The sequence below is a fragment of the Phaseolus vulgaris genome, chromosome 3, assembly GCF_000499845.2.
Source record: "Phaseolus vulgaris cultivar G19833 chromosome 3, P. vulgaris v2.0, whole genome shotgun sequence".
Taxonomy (NCBI): domain Eukaryota; kingdom Viridiplantae; phylum Streptophyta; class Magnoliopsida; order Fabales; family Fabaceae; genus Phaseolus; species Phaseolus vulgaris.
The window spans coordinates 39448737-39470583 of NC_023757.2; the positions used below are offsets into that span (position 1 = coordinate 39448737).

The 21847-nt window shown below is 31.5% G+C and overlaps 2 protein-coding genes across 3 annotated transcripts; one reads left to right on the forward strand and one right to left on the reverse strand.

Moving 5' to 3' along the window:
* Window positions 1-3547: 3547 nt before the first annotated feature.
* Window positions 3548-13440, forward strand: LOC137807604 (F-box/LRR-repeat protein 3-like). Of its 2 annotated transcripts, none has more exons than XM_068608323.1 (16): window positions 3548-3778; window positions 4154-4438; window positions 4532-4660; window positions 4774-4981; window positions 5362-5508; window positions 5896-5970; window positions 6889-6960; window positions 7201-7272; window positions 7541-7612; window positions 7730-7801; window positions 8454-8525; window positions 9043-9114; window positions 9679-9822; window positions 11519-11590; window positions 12353-12499; window positions 12929-13440. In XM_068608323.1, the coding sequence occupies exons 2-16, from the start codon at window positions 4262-4264 to the stop codon at window positions 13111-13113; spliced, it is 1716 nt and encodes a 571-aa protein (XP_068464424.1). In that variant the 5' UTR covers window positions 3548-3778; window positions 4154-4261; the 3' UTR covers window positions 13114-13440. The 2 variants fall into 2 exon arrangements, with proteins under 2 accessions (XP_068464424.1, XP_068464425.1); XM_068608324.1 differs by having other exon boundaries at window positions 3548-3657.
* Window positions 13441-14099: 659 nt separating this feature from the next.
* LOC137807605 (protein PHOX1) lies at window positions 14100-18131 on the reverse strand. The gene is made up of 3 exons (XM_068608325.1): window positions 15430-18131; window positions 15088-15317; window positions 14100-14416 (listed from the first exon to the last, which is right to left on the reverse strand). The coding sequence occupies exons 1-2, from the start codon at window positions 17450-17452 to the stop codon at window positions 15169-15171; spliced, it is 2172 nt and encodes a 723-aa protein (XP_068464426.1). The 5' UTR covers window positions 17453-18131; the 3' UTR covers window positions 14100-14416; window positions 15088-15168.
* Window positions 18132-21847: the final 3716 nt, after the last annotated feature.

The following is a 21847-nucleotide window of genomic DNA, read 5'->3' on the forward strand; positions in this document are numbered from 1 at the left end:
GTTTCGTTTGAGTCACTTTAGGATTTGTTTCGTAGGATATCTTCGCTCAGTCTACTTTGCAAAAGCAAACGCGCCTAAGCGAAGATATCGTCTAAGTCACTCCAATGAGTGTATTATCTGATATCATCATTTAGTAGAACTATTTTCGTTCAAATAGAGATATTGTTTAATGTTTATGTTACATATATGTATGTTTGTATGCAAAAATTATTGAATTGTATGTTTGAAAGATTTATTGTTTTAGTTAAGTGAATTATAGTGTACACATATAATTTGAATGTTGACATGTATACGTGTGAATTGAGGTCACAAATCTAGGATGATATGTTAATCATGAATGAAACATGGTTTAAGAAAAAATCTAGAAATTCTTTAATTTCACTTATGGTCTAAGTCACGTAAACTAAAACATCAAGTTGTGAGAATTTGAAAGAGAATTTATTGTATTGTTAGAACACATGTAAGGGTTTAAAGAGTGAATTAGAATACATATTAAGGTCAAGATATGGATGTATCTTAAACTTGTCTTGATTCATCTAGTCGATATCTGCATATATGAAAGTATTAAAATGTGTCAGGTGTTAAATCTTGAGTTGAGAATGTTTAACACAAAGCTTTCGAAATATGTTCTTTTAGAAATTTAAAATTTATAACTTTTTAATATTCTTTTAGAAATTTATATTTGTATTTTGTATTTGTTATTTATGTGTTAACCTCTTATAATTATAATTATATTGTATATACAAACAAAACTCATGTTAGAATTATTCTGTTTTAGTTTAACAAACTAAATTTATTATATTTTTTTAATTTGCTTTGTTTATATACAAGTGATAAATGTGATATTTTAAATGATTAGGTAACTAATGCACTTTATATACTTTACATATAATAATTGCATGATTATTATTATATAATCACGTTAAATTTTGATCATATTATATACCTTAAATCCATTTTCTTATTAAAAATAAAATTATAGTATGTATATGTTTTTACACTAGATATGTGTCCCACAAGTTATGAATTTTCATTTATAAATAGATGTAAATTGTAAAAGCATATTCAATTATTATTCAGTTTTAAAAAAGATAAAGTTTTATCCTTATGATCTAACATGATAACAACATTATTGTATTTTTGTATTCATAAAAATAGTTTTCTTAAGAAAGTTTAGGTTAACTATAATGATCTATTAAGAAATTAACTCAATAGTTTTATTTTTCAACTTTTTTATAAGAAAAAATATAAAAAGTCAAATTAATTTCTTTGTGAAATAAAATTATTTTTTATAAAAAATTTGTACAAGTTTTATTATATAGTTTCTTTAAATTTTTATTTTTAATTTGTTTATAGGATAATTTCAACTTCTAGAAAAATCAATTTTTGTTTTTAAATCCTTATAAAAAAGTGTTCAAACAAATTTTAAATGAGTTTTTCCCAGGTAATTTTTTTAAAAGTTTAAATATTTTTGACAAATTAACATTTGATTTTATCTGAAGAAAAGGATAATGATATAGGACATTTAATGTGTGAAGAGACAGATGGAAAAGACAATGAATGGGAGGTAAGCTGTCATTGTTTTTATAAAGATATTTTGAGCATATTAAGATGAAAATGACATGAATATTTTTGGTGCATTCATGAATTAAAATTAGACATTGATTTTGATATCATGCTTAATAAAAAAATACACTAAGATCAATATTGTTAATATGAAAAATATGTATAGAACTACATATAACTTTGGTCCATATTTCTTCAATTGGGGGAGATCTGTTAATTGTTACAGAAAAAATAATACACACTTTACCAATACCAAAATAGGATGAAGGATTAAAGGTGGCGCACCACATGTATCAAGATTCATATATAACTTATTAACATTTTTTTTAATAATACAATGATAGTAACATCTAAAACCATCAATAATATTTTAAACACTAATTAAGTTGTTGTTTAACTAATGATCAATAAAAAACTTATAAGATTCTTTGAAAAATATTTTAGAATAATTATTTTAATAATTAAATATAAGATATATACGGTTTTTTATAGGTGATAAGATTTTGTGTGCACATTACTAGTATTTTTCAGGCTCCCAAATATTTAATACATGTTTAATTATTGATCGAAGTAGCATAGTACAAAAGATATTTTGATTCATACTTAGCATTTGATTATTACAGATGATAAATACTATTAAATTTATATTTTTGGTGTTGGTAAACCTATTGTGTTAATAAATCTATTTATAGAAGGAACTATTATATGTTGAATGGTGTATCCTTAAATATATATCACAATTTCTAGTAATTAAATGTAGAGAATATGTTTTTTTCTTTTTAACATGGGGTAACTATTTTTACATGGAAATGAAACATTTTAGGCATGCCAAAAAAATAGGGAAGATCATGGTGATTTGGATATAATTTTCTGTATTTTTTTCAAATTGTATATTTTAGAATTCATCTTATATTATATCCTAGAATATTTTGAATCAAGATTAAAATTAAGAATAAATAATGTATATCTATGTAGATATTATTATGTTGTTGCAGTAATTAGTGTATTGCTTAAAATAAAAATTTAAACATAAAATCATTTGAAATAAACAAAATGAATCTATAGTTATCATTCTCTTAAAATACAATATTAAATTAATAAAATAATTACTATAAATAAGATAATAGTTATAATAAATAATACATTATAACGAAGAGAGTGAAATAAATTGTAAACTCAATTTAATTTAAATAAAAATTGTCTTTTTTATTGAGTTAAACTCAATTAAACTTAATACAATTCAATCCTGTATAACTTAAGTAACAACATATAAATTTTTAATATAAGATATATATTTAATATGATAAAAAAATATTTCTATTAATATTAATTATATTAATATAGTTCTTATTTAATTTAATCAATTATTATATTAATTAAATGTATATTTTTTAAATATTAAATTATTTAAATAATAATCTATTTAGAAAAAGAGATTTAATTTTTTTAATAAAAAAATGGTATAAAATTAAAACTAATGATCCAACACAATCGGAGTTTGATAAAGGATAAACGGAGTTGGATTAAGTATAATAAAAAATAAAATAAAATTTAACTTAATCCAATTAAAAAAAATAAGATGACGAGTTTGACCGAACCTAACTAATGTGGTAACAAACTAATTTATTATGAATATTTTAAATGATTTTTCGATAAACAAATATAAAAGTCAAATAACTTATTTTTAAGATATAAAATAATAGTGTGAGCTTAAATTATTCTTCTAAATTTTTTTAATAACTCAAATATTATTATCAGTATTGGTCATATTTTTTCTCTGAGAATTACTTATGATAATAAACATTTTACTATTCTCTTAAGATTTAGGAAAATTACGTGAATAATGTAGTGGGGTTAATAAAAAAAAAAAAGGAAGAAAGAGAGTGAGAGAGCGGAAGGGGTGGACGTGGGACCCGCATGCACGAGTATGACCCCACTCTTCTCGTCTATTCTTATCTCTACACTCTCTCACTCCGCTCTTACTGCCACGTGTCTTCCATCACCCCTTTTTCTCCTGCTTCACTTCCGCACGCTTTTCTTCTCTTTTCTTCTCTTCCCTTCTCCTCTGCTCTCTGTTTTTCTGTTTCAAAGGTTCCTCATCAAAACCTAACACAACAACATCACTTTTTTTTTTTTTTTGTATTTCCTGCTTTCAAGAACGCTTCATTAATCAATAAACCTTACAATCGCTTTCTCTTCTCCTGGAAGAGAGGTACAGTCTCTGCTTCTGTACAATAACAATAATCAAATAATAATAATAATAGAAACAATCTAAACGGAGGAGTAATCTTGATCGTTTGAAGACTTAGGTTTTTTCTCTTCGTGGTGGTGGTCACTGAAGTAGTACCGTATGAATTATTTTTTGAATTGCCATAAAAGTTGATCGACGTGCTTTTTTTGTTGTTGCTATTAGTGTTTTGTGAGTTTGCTGTTATTCTGTTTGGTTGATATTAATTGTGTGATGGTTGCTTGATCATGATCACTCATCAATATGAATAATTCTGCGATGATCTTTTTCCCACAAAACTTGAACTGTGGTTAGTTTGACAGAGTTTGTTTTGTTTACTTTATTCGTTTCTTCATGCAGTTCAGTCCAACAACACCAGAAAATCGTTGAAGTGGGATGGGAGCTTGAGTTTCTTTGGCATATTTCATATGCGTATGTGATCAAAGGGTATCTATAGGCAATTGAGTGATGGGAGGTATCTCCTCTAGGAAGAGAGATCAACACGTGGTGGAAGATGATTTACAGAGAGGAATCTCGGGAAGATATTTTAGAAGTGGCAGAAATTTACGTTCCAAGTCCAATCAATGTCCCGGACGGGGAACCTGTCCCTCCCTCATGGATTTGTGCATAAATAGGATACGCGAGGTGCATGCATCTTGTCACCTTGTTTGCTTTTGATTTTTGTTATTTTTTTTCCCTTACATGGTTGCTTGATTCACATGTTTTGAGTTATAACAGGATTTTCACAAATACAATTCCTTTTCTATTCTTCCGAGAGACATTAGCCAGCAGATCTTCAATGAATTCGTCGATTCTCACTGCCTAACAGAAGCTTCTCTCGAAGCTTTCCGAGATTGTGCTCTTCAGGTACTGTTTTAGATGCTTGGTGAAATTGGAAGCGTTGCCTTGATCCTAATTTTCTTCTTACGAATTTCTGTTACAAAGATGACCCTACTTATGTTTTTTGTTCTGCATGGCAGGATATTGACCTGGGTGAATATGGTGGAGTGCATGATAACTGGATGGATGTCATCTCTTCCCAAGGGTTGTCTTTACTTTCAGTTGATGTTTCTGGTTCTCAGGTGACAGATAATGGACTACGACTCCTAAAGGATTGCTCAAATCTTCAAGCATTGACTCTCAATTACTGTGATCAATTTTCAGAATATGGGCTCAAGCACATTAGTGGTAGAGTTACAATTCTTATGATCAGTTTTTCTGACCAGAACACGTCTAGTTTATGAACATAGGAAGAACATACAAATGATTGAAATTAGTTATGTAAGTTTTCTGTCTTTTATTTTGTGTCTTTGCTTGTGGTATACAGTGCAGAATTATTCTTAGATTAAGGTTGTTTTTCCTTATTGTTGCTCTAAAAGAAATATAAATAATGAAAAGAAATCCTAACTGAACATTATGTAAAATTGGAATTACGAGCTATGGTTTTTGAATAACAATATTATTTGTTCTGAATCTTATGGTAGCAAATGGGTTAGGTTTACTTGCTAAAGGTGAAAGAGTTCTGTCAGATTAACATAAACAATTAAGAACCCAATTTGTTTCTGTAGGTCTTTCAAACTTGGATTCCTTGACTATCAGGAAGAGCAGCAGTGTCAAGCCTGATGGAATGCGTGCTTTCTCCAACTTATTTAATCTGGAGAAGTTGGACCTTGAGAGGTGTTCAGAAATTCATGGTGGATTTGTTCATCTTAAAGGTTGCTGCTATCCTTCATTCTTGCTCATTTATATGCAAGAAGTTAACTTATTTCTAATGTAATTGATATTTTATAACCAATCTCACACGACTTTAAAGTTAATGTGATTATGGATTTTCATCATTATTGGTTAATGGGGGGTGGTTGCTGTTGCCTGTGCTTAATGGTAATGATAAATTAGGGGTTGCCAATGGAGGACTACCAACAGGAATTGATCCCTGGACCTTCGAGTCAAGAAGGCTAATTGATCCTACCAGTCCTCCCAGCCTTCATTAGCTTCTTTAAGGGGCTCATTATTTAGATATTATCCTGCTTAGGGTGCTCTTTTATACAGCATAATTATGAAATTACTAGGTTATAGATTTAATTTTTGTCTCAATAATACAGGTTTGAAAAAGCTTGAGTACCTCAATATTGGATTCTGTAAATGTGTTACGGATTCAGACATGAAGTCTATCTCAGGTATTGATCATAAGATGATATGGTTTTTATCGTAGTTATTGCATTTCAGGTTTATTTATGTTGTACAAAGGCAGTATTACTGTGTCTCTGCATTGTGTCTCATTCATTTGTTAGTTATCTGAGATCAGCTTTTTTATGACATTGTAATCTAGTGTGTTGCATTTATTCTTATTCCTAGTTAGCAAATAACAAAAAACTGGGTGGGGGCAACACTGTTCTCCAAATTTGACTTTCTAATTTTTTGTTTTTTGCTTTCTTTCTCAGGCTCTCCACTCACTCTACTAATAACCCCCCTTAAAGAGTAGCCTTACACAAAAACCTATCTATTATGTGTCTGCCTTTTTGTGTGATTAAGAAATGTACACATAAATATGAGTATTTTGCTTTAACAAATACACCAGACAAACTTTTAAACTGCACATGCCGCAATTTTTCTTCGGAAATCTTTGGTCTAGACTTCTAGAAACTTTAACTCTGACGGGTTGGTTGAATGGGACAGCACGAGGTTTTGCATTTGACTAGTTCCTGGCTTAAGCATCCACTTGTCTCCTTGGGTTGAGGTACTTGTAAATCTTTGCAAGTGCTGAGTTAGGAAGCTTGCCTGTCTTGGGTTGGAGGGTGAGTTTTTTTATAAAAAAAACTTCTAGAAACTTTGTTTTGTCTTTGGTTATTGGGGATGCATGTGAAACTATCTTCTGAAAAATACTATCCTTCACCAATGCATAACTTCCGAATAGGGATGACAATTGCACCCAAACCCAACAGTTACTTGCAAAATACACCCGTGAGTTTATACTGGAACATGTGGTTTTGCAACTTAAATCAATTGCTGCATTTATCATCAGTTCTTTTTACTTCTAGAATCAGGAAGCTAGGTCTTAATATTTTTGAGCTGACTGTTGGCATATAACGTTTCAGAGCTTATAAATTTGAAGGAGTTACACATTTCCAACAGCAGTATTACTGATATTGGGATTGCCTATTTAAGAGGTATATTTCCAGTGTTTGGCATCCATTACAAGTGTCTTAAGACTCTATAACTGTTGCTGCTATTTTGCACACATGCCATATCTCTATTGGTCAATATCCATTGTCAAATAAAAGTATCATATAATTACTATCATCAAAATAGGGTTTCAGTATATTGAATAAGTTCATAACTTTGTTTGCTCTAGGTTAATTCTGTTTTCCCCATTATACATTGCCTGGGTATTTCTTTCTGGCTTACAGGTTTGGGGAAGCTTACCACATTAAATGTGGAAGGATGCAATATTACTGCTGCATGTTTGGAGTCTATTCATGGTAAAAATCAATTCTGAACTTATCTTTTTAGTGCCATTTCATTTTATTTTTCAATTTTAGACAGCTGTTATGTTTTCTGGAAGTTACTCTGCAATTCATGAGCTTCCTATCATTTTTATTTGGATAATTAAGGATTTGACTAGTCCGGCATGCAATCAACTGCTGCTAAAGTGGGCAAAGGCTATGTTTTAACTTGGAAACTCATTTTCTTAGAATTCCAATGGTTAAATTCTCCTAGTTAGTTCTTTAACACATTTTTTTTATACAGCCTTGGCTTCTTTGGCATGCTTAAATCTCAACAGATGTGGTATCTCCGATGATGGATTTGAGAAAATCGCTGGTAATTTTGATATAAAATGACCCAGTTTGAGGACTTAAGAGTGTCATGTTCTTACTTCTTGCTCTAAGGATGGCAAATCATTGGATTCTTGGTTTTACAGCATGTTCTTTCCTGCAGGTCTTAAAAGCTTGAAGAGGTTAAGCCTGACATTTAACAGAATCACTGATGCATCTTTAGTTCATCTGAAAGGTACTTAAAACATCAATATCTCATAAGACTGACTATTTTATTCACATGCTGCTTTCCTAAATTAATAGAAACTCTTGTTTTTTTTTTGCTGTTTTTACTAATTCTGCAGACTTTTCCCTTTGTGTTTTAATTCCTTTTACTTTCAATAGTTTTACATGAACATCATAACGTGATTTTCATGCTTTTCTATCTGCAAAATGTCCTGATTGTTACAAACTAAAAGGAGAGGTGAGAAACCACTTCTACATTATAAATTTTCCTGAAGAGTCCTTCCTTAGACGCTGACATGTCTAATGAACTAATTCAATTTTTGAAGTAAACGTATTGGAAATAAAGGATGTATGAAAGTCCAATCTTAATATCTCTTTTCATTACTCATAGAAATTACTCATATAAAAGGGCACACGAAACTGAAAAATTGGAAAGAACCTAGAAATTATCAGGTGCATAATATTTATATGCTTAAAATAAATTGCCCATCTGGTCCCTAAAGCCCACCAACTTTTAACATGTTTAAGTGCTTGTGGAATTACAACAACTAGTTTTTATATTCTACAAGTTCGGGTCATTATTGCTACTGGGATGTTGACTATCATCAATCATCATTTATACGACTTGTTCACTATCACTAAATATTTTTTTCTTTTTACAGGCTTAACAAATTTGGAGTATTTGAATCTGGATTCCTGCAGGATAGGTGATGATGGGCTTGCTAATTTGACAGGTTTGCACTATATTTAAGTAACCATTTTCCTTTTGTTAGATTTAAATGGTCATTACATTGTTCAAAGTTTGAATAGATTTTTCACACTAGTTAAAAGTTTTATTGATCTGTGCCTGGCGATTTGACACGAGGCATTGAGGTTTTATTTGCCTTTATGCCATTTTTAGCTGAATGTTGAATGTCATGATTCTTAAGACAATAAAAATTGAGATGGAACAGAGCCATGTGAAACTTGGCTCATTCCAACTTGAATATCTGAATTGCACTTATAAAATTGTCGTGGGGATTTAAGCAAGCATTTAGCCTTGACAGTGTGTTTGGAATGTATATATATACGTTCTTGGTCTTGGTCACTGGTGGCTTTAATTCAGTTTTGCGTATATAATATTTTTAAATTTCCTTAATTTGTTCTATCAAAATGCTTTCTGAAGGTGGAAGAAAATGAGATTTTAGGAATTAAATAATTTCATTTGAAGTATCACCTATGGTGTGAAATTATAGTTATTTGTTCTTTCAGGCCTCACACTCTTGAAAAGTCTGCTGTTGTCTGACACTGACATTGGGAATAGCGGGCTGCGTTATATATCAGGTTGGTTATACATACCTGTATATATGGTTTTTAAATAAAAATATAAACTTTATTTTTGAGTTTTTTGGCAGACCAAATTCAAATTAGATTATTGGTATGTTACTATATTTGTTGGTTATGCTTCATGGTTAGAAAATATTGGCTTGCTAAGGCTATGTCTATGAGGTATTCTATATATCATAGCTCCTTATTTAGTTTGTGGATGTCAGATATTAGTAAGAAAATTGAAATTGTTTGCTTTTTTACCATTTTTTGCATTAAATCATCATAGACTATTGTATTTACCCAAATATGAGTCATTTTTTCTTAATTTAAATCATAAGTGTTATCAATCTGGCCCGGCAGTGCTAGGATGAGGTTGCTGTTTATGAGATTTTAATTTGATTCAAAACATTATGTGGTTTCAGGACTTCTTTCATTAAAACTAAACATTGTCAAAATATGAAATTTATCTGTTTGTGTAGTGTTTTGTAGTTACATCTACAAATGCACACTTACACTAGTGTGCCGTTGGAGATCTTTACTGACGCATGTATTGATTATGTGGTTCTTGCTTTTATCCAGGTTTAAATAAACTCGAAGATTTAAATCTTTCATTTACTACAGTAACCGATAGTGGCCTGAAAAGGCTGTCAAGATTGACACAACTTAAGTCACTTAATCTGGACACCCGACTGATTACCGACAAAGGACTTTCAAATCTTATCAGTAAGCATTTTTACATTCATTTATCCACTTCTTTTTTCTTTGGGTTCTAGTACACCCTTATCCATCTAGTTTAGATTGTGATTTTAGTTTCCCAGGACTTTTCCAAGCAAATCTGGTCCCTCTAATTTTAAAACCTAAAATCCTCAAAATCTTATTTTCTATTAAAACAGTTGGGATATTTGACGGATTTAGGATATTTTATATTTAAAGCTTTTGATGTCAGAATATAGAGGAAATTTGATAAACATATAAGGACTAGTAAGGGGATATTAGGGTTTGAAGAAAAGGAAGATTTTGGATTTCTTTTTGTTTTTGGTTAAATTTTATATTTTAGTTGGCTGAGTGTGGAGCCAAAAATATTGGAAATGATTTATTTGATTCAACTTGTAAAGAGTTTGAAAATTTTAAGTAAAAGGAAATTGACAGAGGAACTTAATTGACGTAATTACAAAAATTGGGAAATTAAATTCACTCTAAAACTTATTTGAGGACCAAAACCATACATTAGCTATAGTAGAGGAACTAAAAAGTAAGTGCAACTAATATTTTTTAGTCCCCTTTTTATGCGGCTTCACCCGAGATAAGTTTTTTAAATCATTTGTTTTGTCATATGAACAGTTTTGCGTATTTATAGAGGGTACTAGCTCCTAATTGTGAGTAATCATCAATGTTAAATATTGCCAAGGTGTGATTCTTCTACTTAAACCTATTACCAATCTCTACAGTTTAATCACCTTGCCCGGGCACATATTGCAAGTGAACATTAGATCTATGGTTTAGATTGTTGATTGAAATAGAGGTTTTAATTTTGACACTACCCTGTATACAATGAATACAATTCAAAACTGTATCAAACCAAGTGGGGACGGAACCAGCCTAGAGTAGTACGGGGGCAACCAAAAAAGTTTAAAGTAATAAATATATATACACAAAAATTTAATACAATATTTTTATAGATATAATTAAAACATCAACTACATTAGTAATTTATTAAAATAAAATATATACACTTATACATAAGATTACATGTTTTGAAATAATAAGATTATAAATGTTAATAATTAGAGTTATATGCTACTATTTTTTTCTTCTAAAAAGAGATATAATAATTATGGTTCAAAAAAATATAATAAATCACAATATGTTATTTTACTTATCATACATTTAAGAATAATTTTCTTTTGAATTTTTGGAAAATGAGAAAAAAGTAATGTTGTCAGTGTCTTGAAAGCAAATTTTGTCAAAATTTTGGTATATTTCAATAACTATTTATAAAGAAAAACATTAAAAATAAAAATGAGTAATTCTCAAATAGTTCATCTAAAATATTAAAGAACAAAATTATCTTCACAAAAAGTATAAAAAGTAGAATATTTGGTTAAAACAAAGAATGTTATTGTGTTTTATTTAAACTATAAAAAGAAAATTAATAAACTAATTATCTTAAAACTAAATTACTATATTATATATTATGTTATAGTATGTTATATTAAAATAAAATCTGAAAAAAGTAGGGGGGGATGTCCCGTCTCTGAAACCAATCATGTATTGATCCTTTTGTATTTGGGGGCTATGTGTATATTTACTGTTTGATTGTCCATACTGCTATGTAATTAATTTCTGTGGAAGCTATGATTAATTTTTCTTGTACCGATTGCTTCAATTCTAGCTGTCTCATTGGTCTTGTATTTAACAGGTCTGAGTGGATTGGTAACATTGGATCTCTTTGGAGCACACATTTCAGACCAGGGAACTGCATATTTACGATGTACGACTGTATGCCATTCCTAACAGTATAGTTCTCTAATCTACCTTATTGCTAGTTGACTTTGTTAACTATCTTTATAACTTAGTAGTCTACATTTGAAATGGAAGTGCATCGATAATAATAGGGGTTTTCTTGCCATTTTCTTTTTAGGAAATCTTATGCTTATCACGTAGGTATTGGGCTACAAACTTTGAATTTTTCATGGAAATGTTATAATCAGTCCAGAAAATAAATTTAAATTTGTTTAACTGGAGAAACGAGTGGTGCAAATTCTAGCTATCTAGTGCAAGTGGTTTATTTTTTATGACGTTTTCACTTACACTTACAAATTTGATGTTGAATCTTTTCTCTGCGTGTAGACTTTGATGGCAACCTTATTTTATCTGACCCCTCTAGAATTAATGTAAAATAGAACACTGATTGGTTTCTTTATATGTGTGTGTATATATATTAATTTCTCTTCTTTTAGCTAGCATAAGGACTTAGTGGAATCTGCAATAAGTCCGTGTTTATTTCTTTTTGCCTGTACTTTGAGCAAACAGTGTAATGACCCAATACAAAACACCAATAAATGGAGGCAGTACTACTTGGCAACACCATTCAACACCAACTCACTCTTTTTTTCATTTGTTTCTGTGTATCGTAAGAAATGAGCACTGATTAAAAATAATGGGAAAATACGGGTTTATGACCCTGTGACTAAGATTACTGGTTATCTTGCTGGCTTAAATTTTAGTTCCTCTTTTGTTCTCCATCTTGCAGCATTCAAGAACTTGCAATCCCTTGAAATATGCGGTGGAAGATTAACTGATGATGGCGTAAAAAATATAAGAGAAATTGTCTCCCTGACACAGCTAAACCTGTCCCAGAATTGCAACTTGACAGATAAAACTTTGGAATTGATATCTGGTATTTTCTGCTTCCCTTCATTACTTTATATACCCCATAAAACTTCTTCCAAAAATAATTGTTTGGCGGATACAGACACAGCTGTAACTTGAATGGCTAGTCAATGATATATTACCTCTTGCAAGTTTAATTTGGATTTTAATTAAGCACCACATGTAGCGTGCAATTGGCACGATTCGCTCAATTTTTGTGCAGAACTGTTGTTAGCTCTAAGCACTACTGGAACACCTAATTCATACCATTTATCATTGGCAACTGAGTGCCCGGATAATCATAATTAAGTATGAAAATGAAAAAAGAGAAAATTAGATGGGGAATATTGTCTCTATTGGTTTTTAATTCCTCCCCTTGCCCTGTAATTAGATCAAATACAAATTTGTCTTGCTTTGTTAACACATCTATCTTATGTTTCTTTATATCTGAATACAGGCATGACAGCACTGAGGTCGCTAAATGTTTCAAATTCTCGTATAACCAATGAAGGACTACGGTATCTGAAGCCTTTAAAGAATTTACGCACTCTTACCTTGGAGTCTTGCAAGGTTACTGCTTCTGAAATTAAGAAGCTTCAGTCCACTGATCTTCCAAATTTAATAAGCTTTCGGCCAGAATAAACCAGGAGGAGAAAATTCTGTTATCTATCTGGTGAACAACTTTCTGTACATATTTATGGCCAGTGTTCCAATAGTTAAGAAAAATGTACATAAAATTGGCATGCAAGAATGTAATTATACTCTATTTTGCATGCTAGTATGTTCCCGTCTAAGAATAATTGTACATATATCTTTCTTTCCCCCTTTCTCACCTGGATTTATATGCCTGATGGGGCTATCTATGTTGTCTGTGTATAATATGATAACATTCTCACGCATGTGTATGTTTGGACCAGTTACTATATCCGTAAAGTAACGAACTGTAACTGGCTTTTAGTTACTGGCTAATGTTTGTGGGATGCATTCCATATTTTATGATTCATTTTATTGTTTCATCGTCATACCATGTCTCAGGCCGCGAGCATAGCAATGTTGGAATTACCACTGAGCAAAAAGAGAATTCTGCTTGTTACGAGGCTCGTGTTGTCAACTTAACCCAGTCAAAATCAGTTATTCGATGCTAGTCTTTTAGCACGCATACTTACTGATGAGGGAATCAAGTTGCATGTCACTTAGTTGCACAACTGTGGACCAGTAAGTGGATAATTTTGTTTCGAAGTGTGAACTCAGAGGCCTAGACTCTTTGGGTAAAACTTATGTTTTGAAAATCAGTATCGAACTGATGTATTGATAATACTAATAGTTAGATTATAGATAAAACAACAAAAAAATGTAATATTATAATTTAATACTACTGATAACAAAAAATCGCGAATTTTATCATTTTTTAATATTAAAAGTACACGTAAAAAGTAAATTTTTTTTTGAAAATAACAAGTTAAAATGATAAATAACATACTTTAGGGAAAGAATCAGATTAATATTTAAAGAATATCTTTATAAATAACCATGGATAAATCATAATTAAAATCACCCTTGAAGAAATTTGAAACATATGTATTTAAGTAGAAAAGGCACTGCAACCGGTAAGTTTAACACACTAGAAGGAAAACTGAGAAAGAGACTACCTCAGCAAAGATCAAAGAGTAGATTACACATCGATAAATAACAGAATAAAAAGGAGCATGCATCTCCCGTTGCTTGATTTTGTAACAAATTTATCATCTTAAAAATCTAATAACTAATTGAAGGGAAGGTGAAATGAGCAAAAGCAGAAACTAAGTAAAAGGTAATTCCTGCTAAGCCTTCTTCCCAAAGTGTAAAGAAAACTTGTAGACCCTTGTTTCTTGGAAATGTAAAGACCATTAAAAGAATATTTCTAGTATATTGGTGAACCCACATTCTTAACAGTAGCATGAATAACCTGCAGCATAGACAAACCAAGGTTGTCATCAAAGATGGCTATAATGATATTATCAACAGGGTAAGCAGAAAAAGAACTCAAGGAGGATAAATAATATAATTAAGCTATGACAAACATGTACAGAAGTAAAGCTTTCTCTGTGAGCATTAACTTGCAGTGGAACAGAAAACATCATTTTTACAAACATGATGTGATTCTAGGACCAGATTGGAGAACTTCAATGTATATAGTCCTTTAATAATTGGTCCATCTACTACGACAAACAGGGTCATAAGCAATGACAACAGTACAAATTGACAGTGTATATGATAACAGTATTTATCTAGACTTTTATTTTGCGTGAAGAACATATTTATCAGAAATATCATCTAAAACCTTTTAAACCCTTTTTCAACCATTTTCTACTGCTACCAAGCATGGATACCCTGAGGAGCTTATGTGCTGTGAAATGTATTTGCAAAAGAAACTGCTCCAGTAAAGTTTACGCAAGTAAAAATTCAAACCATTAACAGCAAAAACTTCATGTAGGTGCAAATGTTTTCTACAGCTACTTATGAATGCTCAAATCTGTAAGACACTTTTGAAAGATGCAGTCATAACATATAAGTAATTAATGAAGCAGACATGGATAAAACGAATGCTGTTAGTATGGGCGTCAGATTCTCAGTTACCTTCTGATGACAATAGCATTTCTGGCACAGAAGCAGCGTTGGTCGTGTAACTCTTCAAGTACTTGAAGAAACATATTCAACTCATGCAAGCTCAAAGGCATGATCAGTTTTTGAAACTCGCCTTCTAAATAAGGGTTCCAAACGAAATGATAGAACTCCACTCTTCCACATTTTAGCTTTGTACATCTCATTCCATGCCTGTACTATTTCATCAATTTTGAAGGCAAGACCTGCCAGTGAAAAAGTTAACATATATGATACATCATTATATCTAAGTAGCTATATCAATTTCAAAGACGAGACCTGCCATTGAAAAAGTTTCCAAGTATCTTGAAAACATACCATCTACTGCAGTCTTATTTGAACAGTGGTTCTTCAAAATTACAGCTATATCTGTTGGAGAAGCTCCTGCAAATTCAAATTTCTCAACTGAAACCGCAAGAGTTTCATGCCACATAGGTAGCCCTGATTTGAACTCCACAATTGAGCGTTCATATAGAATGGTACCCCATAGGAGATTTATTTGAGACCTCATATGTGCCTCCTGTACTGCAAGTTCATCTAAGGACATAGTTTTAAAAAGCCCATCCAACCCCATGTTCTGCAAATCCAATATAGCACAGTTTGAATTAGACGTTTTACTCAAGTTCTGCTTTTCAGATTCTTCCCATATCTGCATTCCTCTCTCAATATTTTCTTCAGCATTGTTGTAAAGATGAAGAACCTCAGCGGAAGGCCATGTTAATAAGTCTGCATTACTACTGAGTGCATGATACCACGAAAGTTTTGCTTGCTCAAACTGCTGCAGCCCCAGCGCCAAGAAGCCTTCGTGAAAATCTGACTTCATTTTAATGGCCGAATCATATTTTTCTCCTGCCTTTAAATACTCTTCCAGTGCCCATTCATATGAACTTTTTATCAGTTCGCATAGATGCTCTTTAGAAGAGTCTTCTGTTTTATATACCTTTTTCCTTGCCTTAGACATATGCACATTTCCCCAGTTGAACAATGCAAGGGCAGTCATCTCTTGGAACTTATCTCCTGCCATGTCAAATAGGCCTTGTGCTTCTTCGCTTGTAACAGTCTCCTCCAGAGCCTCGGAATAGAGCTTCATACCATGTTCGTGAAAATCCAAATATATGTCAGATTCAAAACCAACTAGGTTCTTGAACAATTTGGCAAACTGAATTATCCAATCCTCAATGCAAGAAGACCTAACAATTCCATTTGCTTTTCCCACACAACCATTCTCATGTGCAATGTTAATGCCAACCACTTCCGCCTCCTTCACTTTAAATTTCTCAAAAAGTGGATCCTGCTCAGGAGTGGCTTCTACTATGTACAGTCGTATAGAACTATGAGATCCTGTTTCAGCCCATCTTAATTCATCATCAGAAGTGATTGTGACTAAATCACCTTCTTGGTCCCTGTATTTGACTAGAACAGCTCCTAGGCTCGAAAATCGGTCTTGAATAACTTCTCTTAACTGGAAGAGGCTATAATTGATAGGCAGTTCAGCACATCTTATATCATCACCAAAAATAAGTTTAACTGTTTTGTTAGCAACGTGTTCCCTTCTACCATTACTTCTTTCCTCTATAACTTCCTTTATATCAGCCTTCTTCTCATCAATTTTTTCCTTGGCCTTCTTCTTCTTGGATCCCTTGATCTTCTTCTCAACGACCACAATACTGCCCTCAGCCTTCTCCTCAGATTTCTCCTCGGTTTGCCTTTCTAGAATTTTGTCATCAGGAGCCTTCTTTTCCTCTTTATAGCCCTTCTTCTTGCGCATTTTCTCTTTCACTACCTTTTCTGGAGTCAAAGCACTAGGAGGTTCGACATAATCTGGAGGCAACTCAATTACTGTATCATTAACTCTCAATCCTTTCTCCTCAAGTGCATTTTTCACTTTTTCTGAGATCTCTAATGCCATGACATTATTTGGTTCCATCTTCAGAACAGTATTGACATCTCTTAGAGCTAAATCCAGCCTATTTAAAGCCTCATAGCACCTTGCTCTCTTCAACAGTGCTTTACCATATTTGGGTGTCACTTCAAGAGCCAAATCACACTCATGAATAGCCCTTGGGAACTCACTGACCCCCTTCTGCATATAACATGCAGCCATGTTGCTCCGCAGATAGGACACATCAATATGATTTCCCGGAAGTAACTTGAGGGCTTTCTCATATTTGAGTATAGCTCCTTCTAGATCCCTCTTTTGGAACAGCTCGTTCCCCTCATTCTTCAATTCTTGAGACATGGATATAAACACCATAGTATCATTATCATATGCTTTGGGGCTGCTATCTCCCATTTTACTATCCTCCCTTATTTCTCCTATTTGCTTCATTTTCTTTCTCATTTTCCCACTCTTACACCACACTAATTTATTCCAGTCAAACCAAGAACACAATAAAACCAATAACAAGGCCTTCCAAAAAGAAAATAAATATAAAGGCAATCTAACATGAAAGACCTTCGGATATAATTAACATGGCATCATCCAAAAGCCAAGGAAATGGTGGACAAGATAACAACAAACAAGCATTTTATCATAACCAAGGTGACCAGGCTCATGGAACATAGCCTCCTATGTGAAGCCCGTGTGAAAGTTGAAGAAAAAAATCTTTAATTGGAACAAGTTCAAAATCTCAAAGTGGTGTCCGTGAAGATTGACTGGGTTGTCCTCTTACCAAAATGGTTCAAGTGACACAAAAATTCACCACAGACGTATCCTTCTCTCTAAATTATTATTTGTTTGAGCTAATGCAAATCCTATTTCAGAGAGACTTCAGAAAAGGTGAAACAAAACCCAGAATTTGGGAAGAGAAATAAACTTATCTGGGTGACGAGTTATGGGAAAAAGCTTCGAACTTTGCAGCTGCAAGGAAAACCAAAACACAATGAAACAGCAAGGAAGTTTGAAATGGAAGAAAACGAAGTCGTGTTGTTGCTGTTCTTTTGTAATGTGGAAGAATGGTTTTTCATAGCCTTCACGTTAACGCCACAAAAGCATTTGACAAAAGAAAATCACATAACGTGAGCTTCTTAACTGAACTCAGAATCTGATATCACATGGCAAAGTATTTTTCTTTTTTCTTTATTTTTTTAATATGGTGGGTCCATTCTATATTCTTGTGTTGCTAATGAATTAACCATTAATTGACCACCTTCATAATCATGGGAAGCACATAAAGTATACGATTGTTCTTTTCCTCATCCAATTTAATCTGCAATAATGATTTCACGTGGTTCTCATCTAATTTTGGTATGATTTTCGGACAAAAATATGATCACAACATCATTTAACTAAACACTCAATTTGTCACATCTAGATAAGTAGCTAGCAGAAGAAGGATAAATAGTATGCGGTAGAAAAAGTGTTATGGCCCAAGAGGAGGGATAAGAAAATCATGATGAAACACCAATAAGTAGCCCAATAGCAAGGAGGCCGAAAGAGAAACCACCAAGTCTAAGTATTTTGAAGATTAGACAGAATAGTATTTTCTCAAGTTGTTAGGATTCCATAAATTTGTTTTCTGTTGAGGCATATCCTTATTCTGTTTTGTTGAGATGGTATTTGCTGTTTTTTGGCTATATATATGAAAACTTTGAGAGTAATAATAACATAGATGTGAGTTATGACTCATTATCTTGGCATAAATGGGAGGTTACTTACTATTTGACAATTAATTGTTATTAAAGGGAGGATAATTGCCACAATCAATGGAAGGTTAATTGTCACAATCAATTGCAATCCATGGGAGGTTAATTACCACAATCAATGGAAGGTTAATTACCATTAATTATATTTATTATTGTTGTCTCCTAGAACCACTATATATAGTGATTCCTATACTCTTTATTTCTGCTTTTGGGTGTAAGTGTATTGCATTTTGGTGTTTTCATTGAGATTGAGAGATGTCATGCCTACTTCAAAGAGTGAAGAGAAAATAGATTTTATTTTGCGGTTATTGCAGAGCCAAAGAACCTTCCAAGAAGCAATGAATATTCGTATGACCAATTTGGAAACTCAGATAGCACAAGTAGGAAAAACTGCAAAGAACACCCTTCAATATTTTACTCGAAGGTCCTTGAAACTGGATATGCCCCGTTTTGATGGGTCTAAACCATTGGCATGGATTTTCAAAATCAAGCAATTCTTTGACTACCACCGCACTCCGAATGATCAACGGCTTCAATTAGTTTCTTTCTCCATGGAAGGAGAAACTCTCGCTTGCCTTCGAGGTTCGTTTCGTAAAGACTTTCACAAAGAAGCCCTCTTCAAACTATGTCAAACTTCAACTGTGCGGGGATATCAGTATTTCTTCGAATTGCTAGCAAATCGTACCGTGGGACTACCTCCTTCTTCCTTAGTTGCTTCGTTTCAGGATTCAAAAAGAGGTGCAGGCATTTCAACCGATCTCAGTCGGAAGCAGTAAACTTAGCAAAACTACATAATAAAAATCTGTAGAAGCTGAAAAAGAAAAAGAAATACTGGTAACTATGTCGGCGTTGATGTGTTGTGCATTTGTGTGTGTGGCAATGTTTGCTTGCTCCTAAAGTAATAACTTCATTCTTTTATTCATAAAACTTAAATATAAAATAAGACAAATCTTCATCTACGTCATTCTTGACAGCTCTACATCTTCCAACTTGTTTCTGCACAAAGAAAAAAAGAAAGAAAGAATGAGAAAGGTATATTAGTATATTACTGTGTTCATTCAAAAGCATCATGTGACTTAATAACTTGATCTAGGGTTTTTATTTATTAGAGTGAGATCGCTTCTTTTTTTTCTTTGGCCTAGATTCTCTATCTACACAATAGGTCAAACATCAAACAAAACTAAATATCATGAAAAGGAGCATTAGTCTCAAACTACTACTTCGTCATCTCCGAACGTTGCAGGCAAAATGAATTGCACTCATGGCCAAACTAATATCAATTAGGTTTATTATGCCTTCAACTAATCTTTGTGCCTTTTTTTCCTTTTAAATAATTATGAGGACTTTGCAATTTGTTCTCTGTCGAAGTTAAATATGTTGTTCTTTCCTTCTTTTTAGAGTTTAAACTATGCTTCTCTTATTAAAGATGGGAATAATTTAATATTGCCCTTTATCGTAGTTGGTAACATGGATTTTAAATTCACCCGTTGTCTGTCAAAATATTTCATAATTTATTAAGTTTTGGAGAAGTAAAAGATAAAAAAGAAACAAACTACAAAGTATCGGATTAAGTTAGGTCTCACTCTAACATAATCAATATAGTTCAAATTTAATATTTCATAATTTATATTCAATTATTTAGTTTATTGAATTAGTTATATATGGATTATTCAAATTACAAGCTAATAACATATCAAATTTAGTTCATATTGAATCAATTCTAAAAAATATATTTTTACTTTAGTTTTAAAAAAATATAATGAATCTTTAAAAAAATCACTTGTATAGTTTTAATAATTATTTTTTATAATTAACTATAATATCGAGTTTTGACAGATAAAACTATGATGACATGTAAATAAATAAAATATAAACACATAAATATTTGGGCTCTCAAAACATATTTTCTTCCTCACAAAGAAGATTAAATATGATTTTAGTTTCAAAAAATATTATGTTCTTCGGTGCTAGTTTGTTAGCACAAGAAAAAAAAACTTCATTACCGTTATAACTTTAGTAAATGTTTGGAACCATTTTATAACAGTTTTATATAGAAGCTAAAATGCAGCTACTACCTACCTAATAAGAATTTAAGTATAAGAACAAAATTATAATTTTTTTAATTAAAATGGTAGATAAATATTTTATTATTAAAATGAAAATAGTATATAAATAGGAATTGAGCTACTGAAGTTTTATTTTAAAAGAATCATAATCTTTGTTGGAAGTTCCTTTCTTTTTTCTTTAAGATTTTAACCTCTTTACTTATCAGTTTGACAAACGAAGTCTGCCATTAGTATCAACTATCTCCTGTAGATTAAGTTCAATTTTACTTTTCTCTTTACATCAATTTTTTTTAACATGTTAGATTTATTTCAAATTTTAATTCCCTCAATGATAATTTCAATTTTAGTAATAATAATAATAATTAACCAATACAACGTTACATAAAGAGTTTTAAAATGTCTAATTAAAATTAATTTTTGCTCCATTAACTTTAATTAAGTTTTCTTAAAATTTTAGGTTTAAAAACATGGTTAAATATCAATCAAATTATAATTAATCAAGTAAGAAGTCGTCAATATAATTAAAATAAATATTTTTTAGATTTCAAAATTTTCATGTGTTGAATATGGTTACATCTAATTATAACAAAGGTATAGTAATGACTCATATTCTCACTAAAGTATATGGTTGTCAATCATTTCACTAAAATTTATAAATTTATTTTTCATGCTCAAAGTTATAATAATTTAAATGGATCCAAATAAAAGATATTTATGGGTTTTTTTATTTTTGCAGTCCATCACTTAAGCAATCAACTTTACTTAGACGAAGATAATGTTTCATATCTTATCAAATTATGCTTGTTTTCGTAAGAAAATCTATGTTTTAAGCAAATATTTTTTTAATTTTATTTAATCAATTTTTTTCTGGACCTAATTTTAACTATTTTATCTCTCTCTCTCAACCAACCATCAAAATTACTCTATTTAATAACAAACATAAAAACTAAAATAATATGTGCACACAACAATCAAATATCCTAAACATAAAAATTTTGCTTGCCCTCAATGAAAAAGAACATTTT

Bases quoted from the DNA above. Each gene is read 5' to 3' on its own strand.
- LOC137807604 (XM_068608323.1), top strand. From the start codon at position 4,262: ATGGGAGGTATCTCCTCTAGGAAGAGAGATCAACACGTGGTGGAAGAT. The intron at 4,439-4,531 runs GTGCATGCATCT...GAGTTATAACAG, and splicing joins GCATAAATAGGATACGCGAG to GATTTTCACAAATACAATTC. The intron at 7,802-8,453 runs GTACTTAAAACA...TTCTTTTTACAG, and splicing joins ATCTTTAGTTCATCTGAAAG to GCTTAACAAATTTGGAGTAT.
- LOC137807605 (XM_068608325.1), bottom strand. From the start codon at position 17,452: ATGAGAAAGAAAATGAAGCAAATAGGAGAAATAAGGGAGGATAGTAAA. The intron at 15,318-15,429 runs GTATGTTTTCAA...TTTCACTGGCAG, and splicing joins AAATAAGACTGCAGTAGATG to GTCTTGCCTTCAAAATTGAT.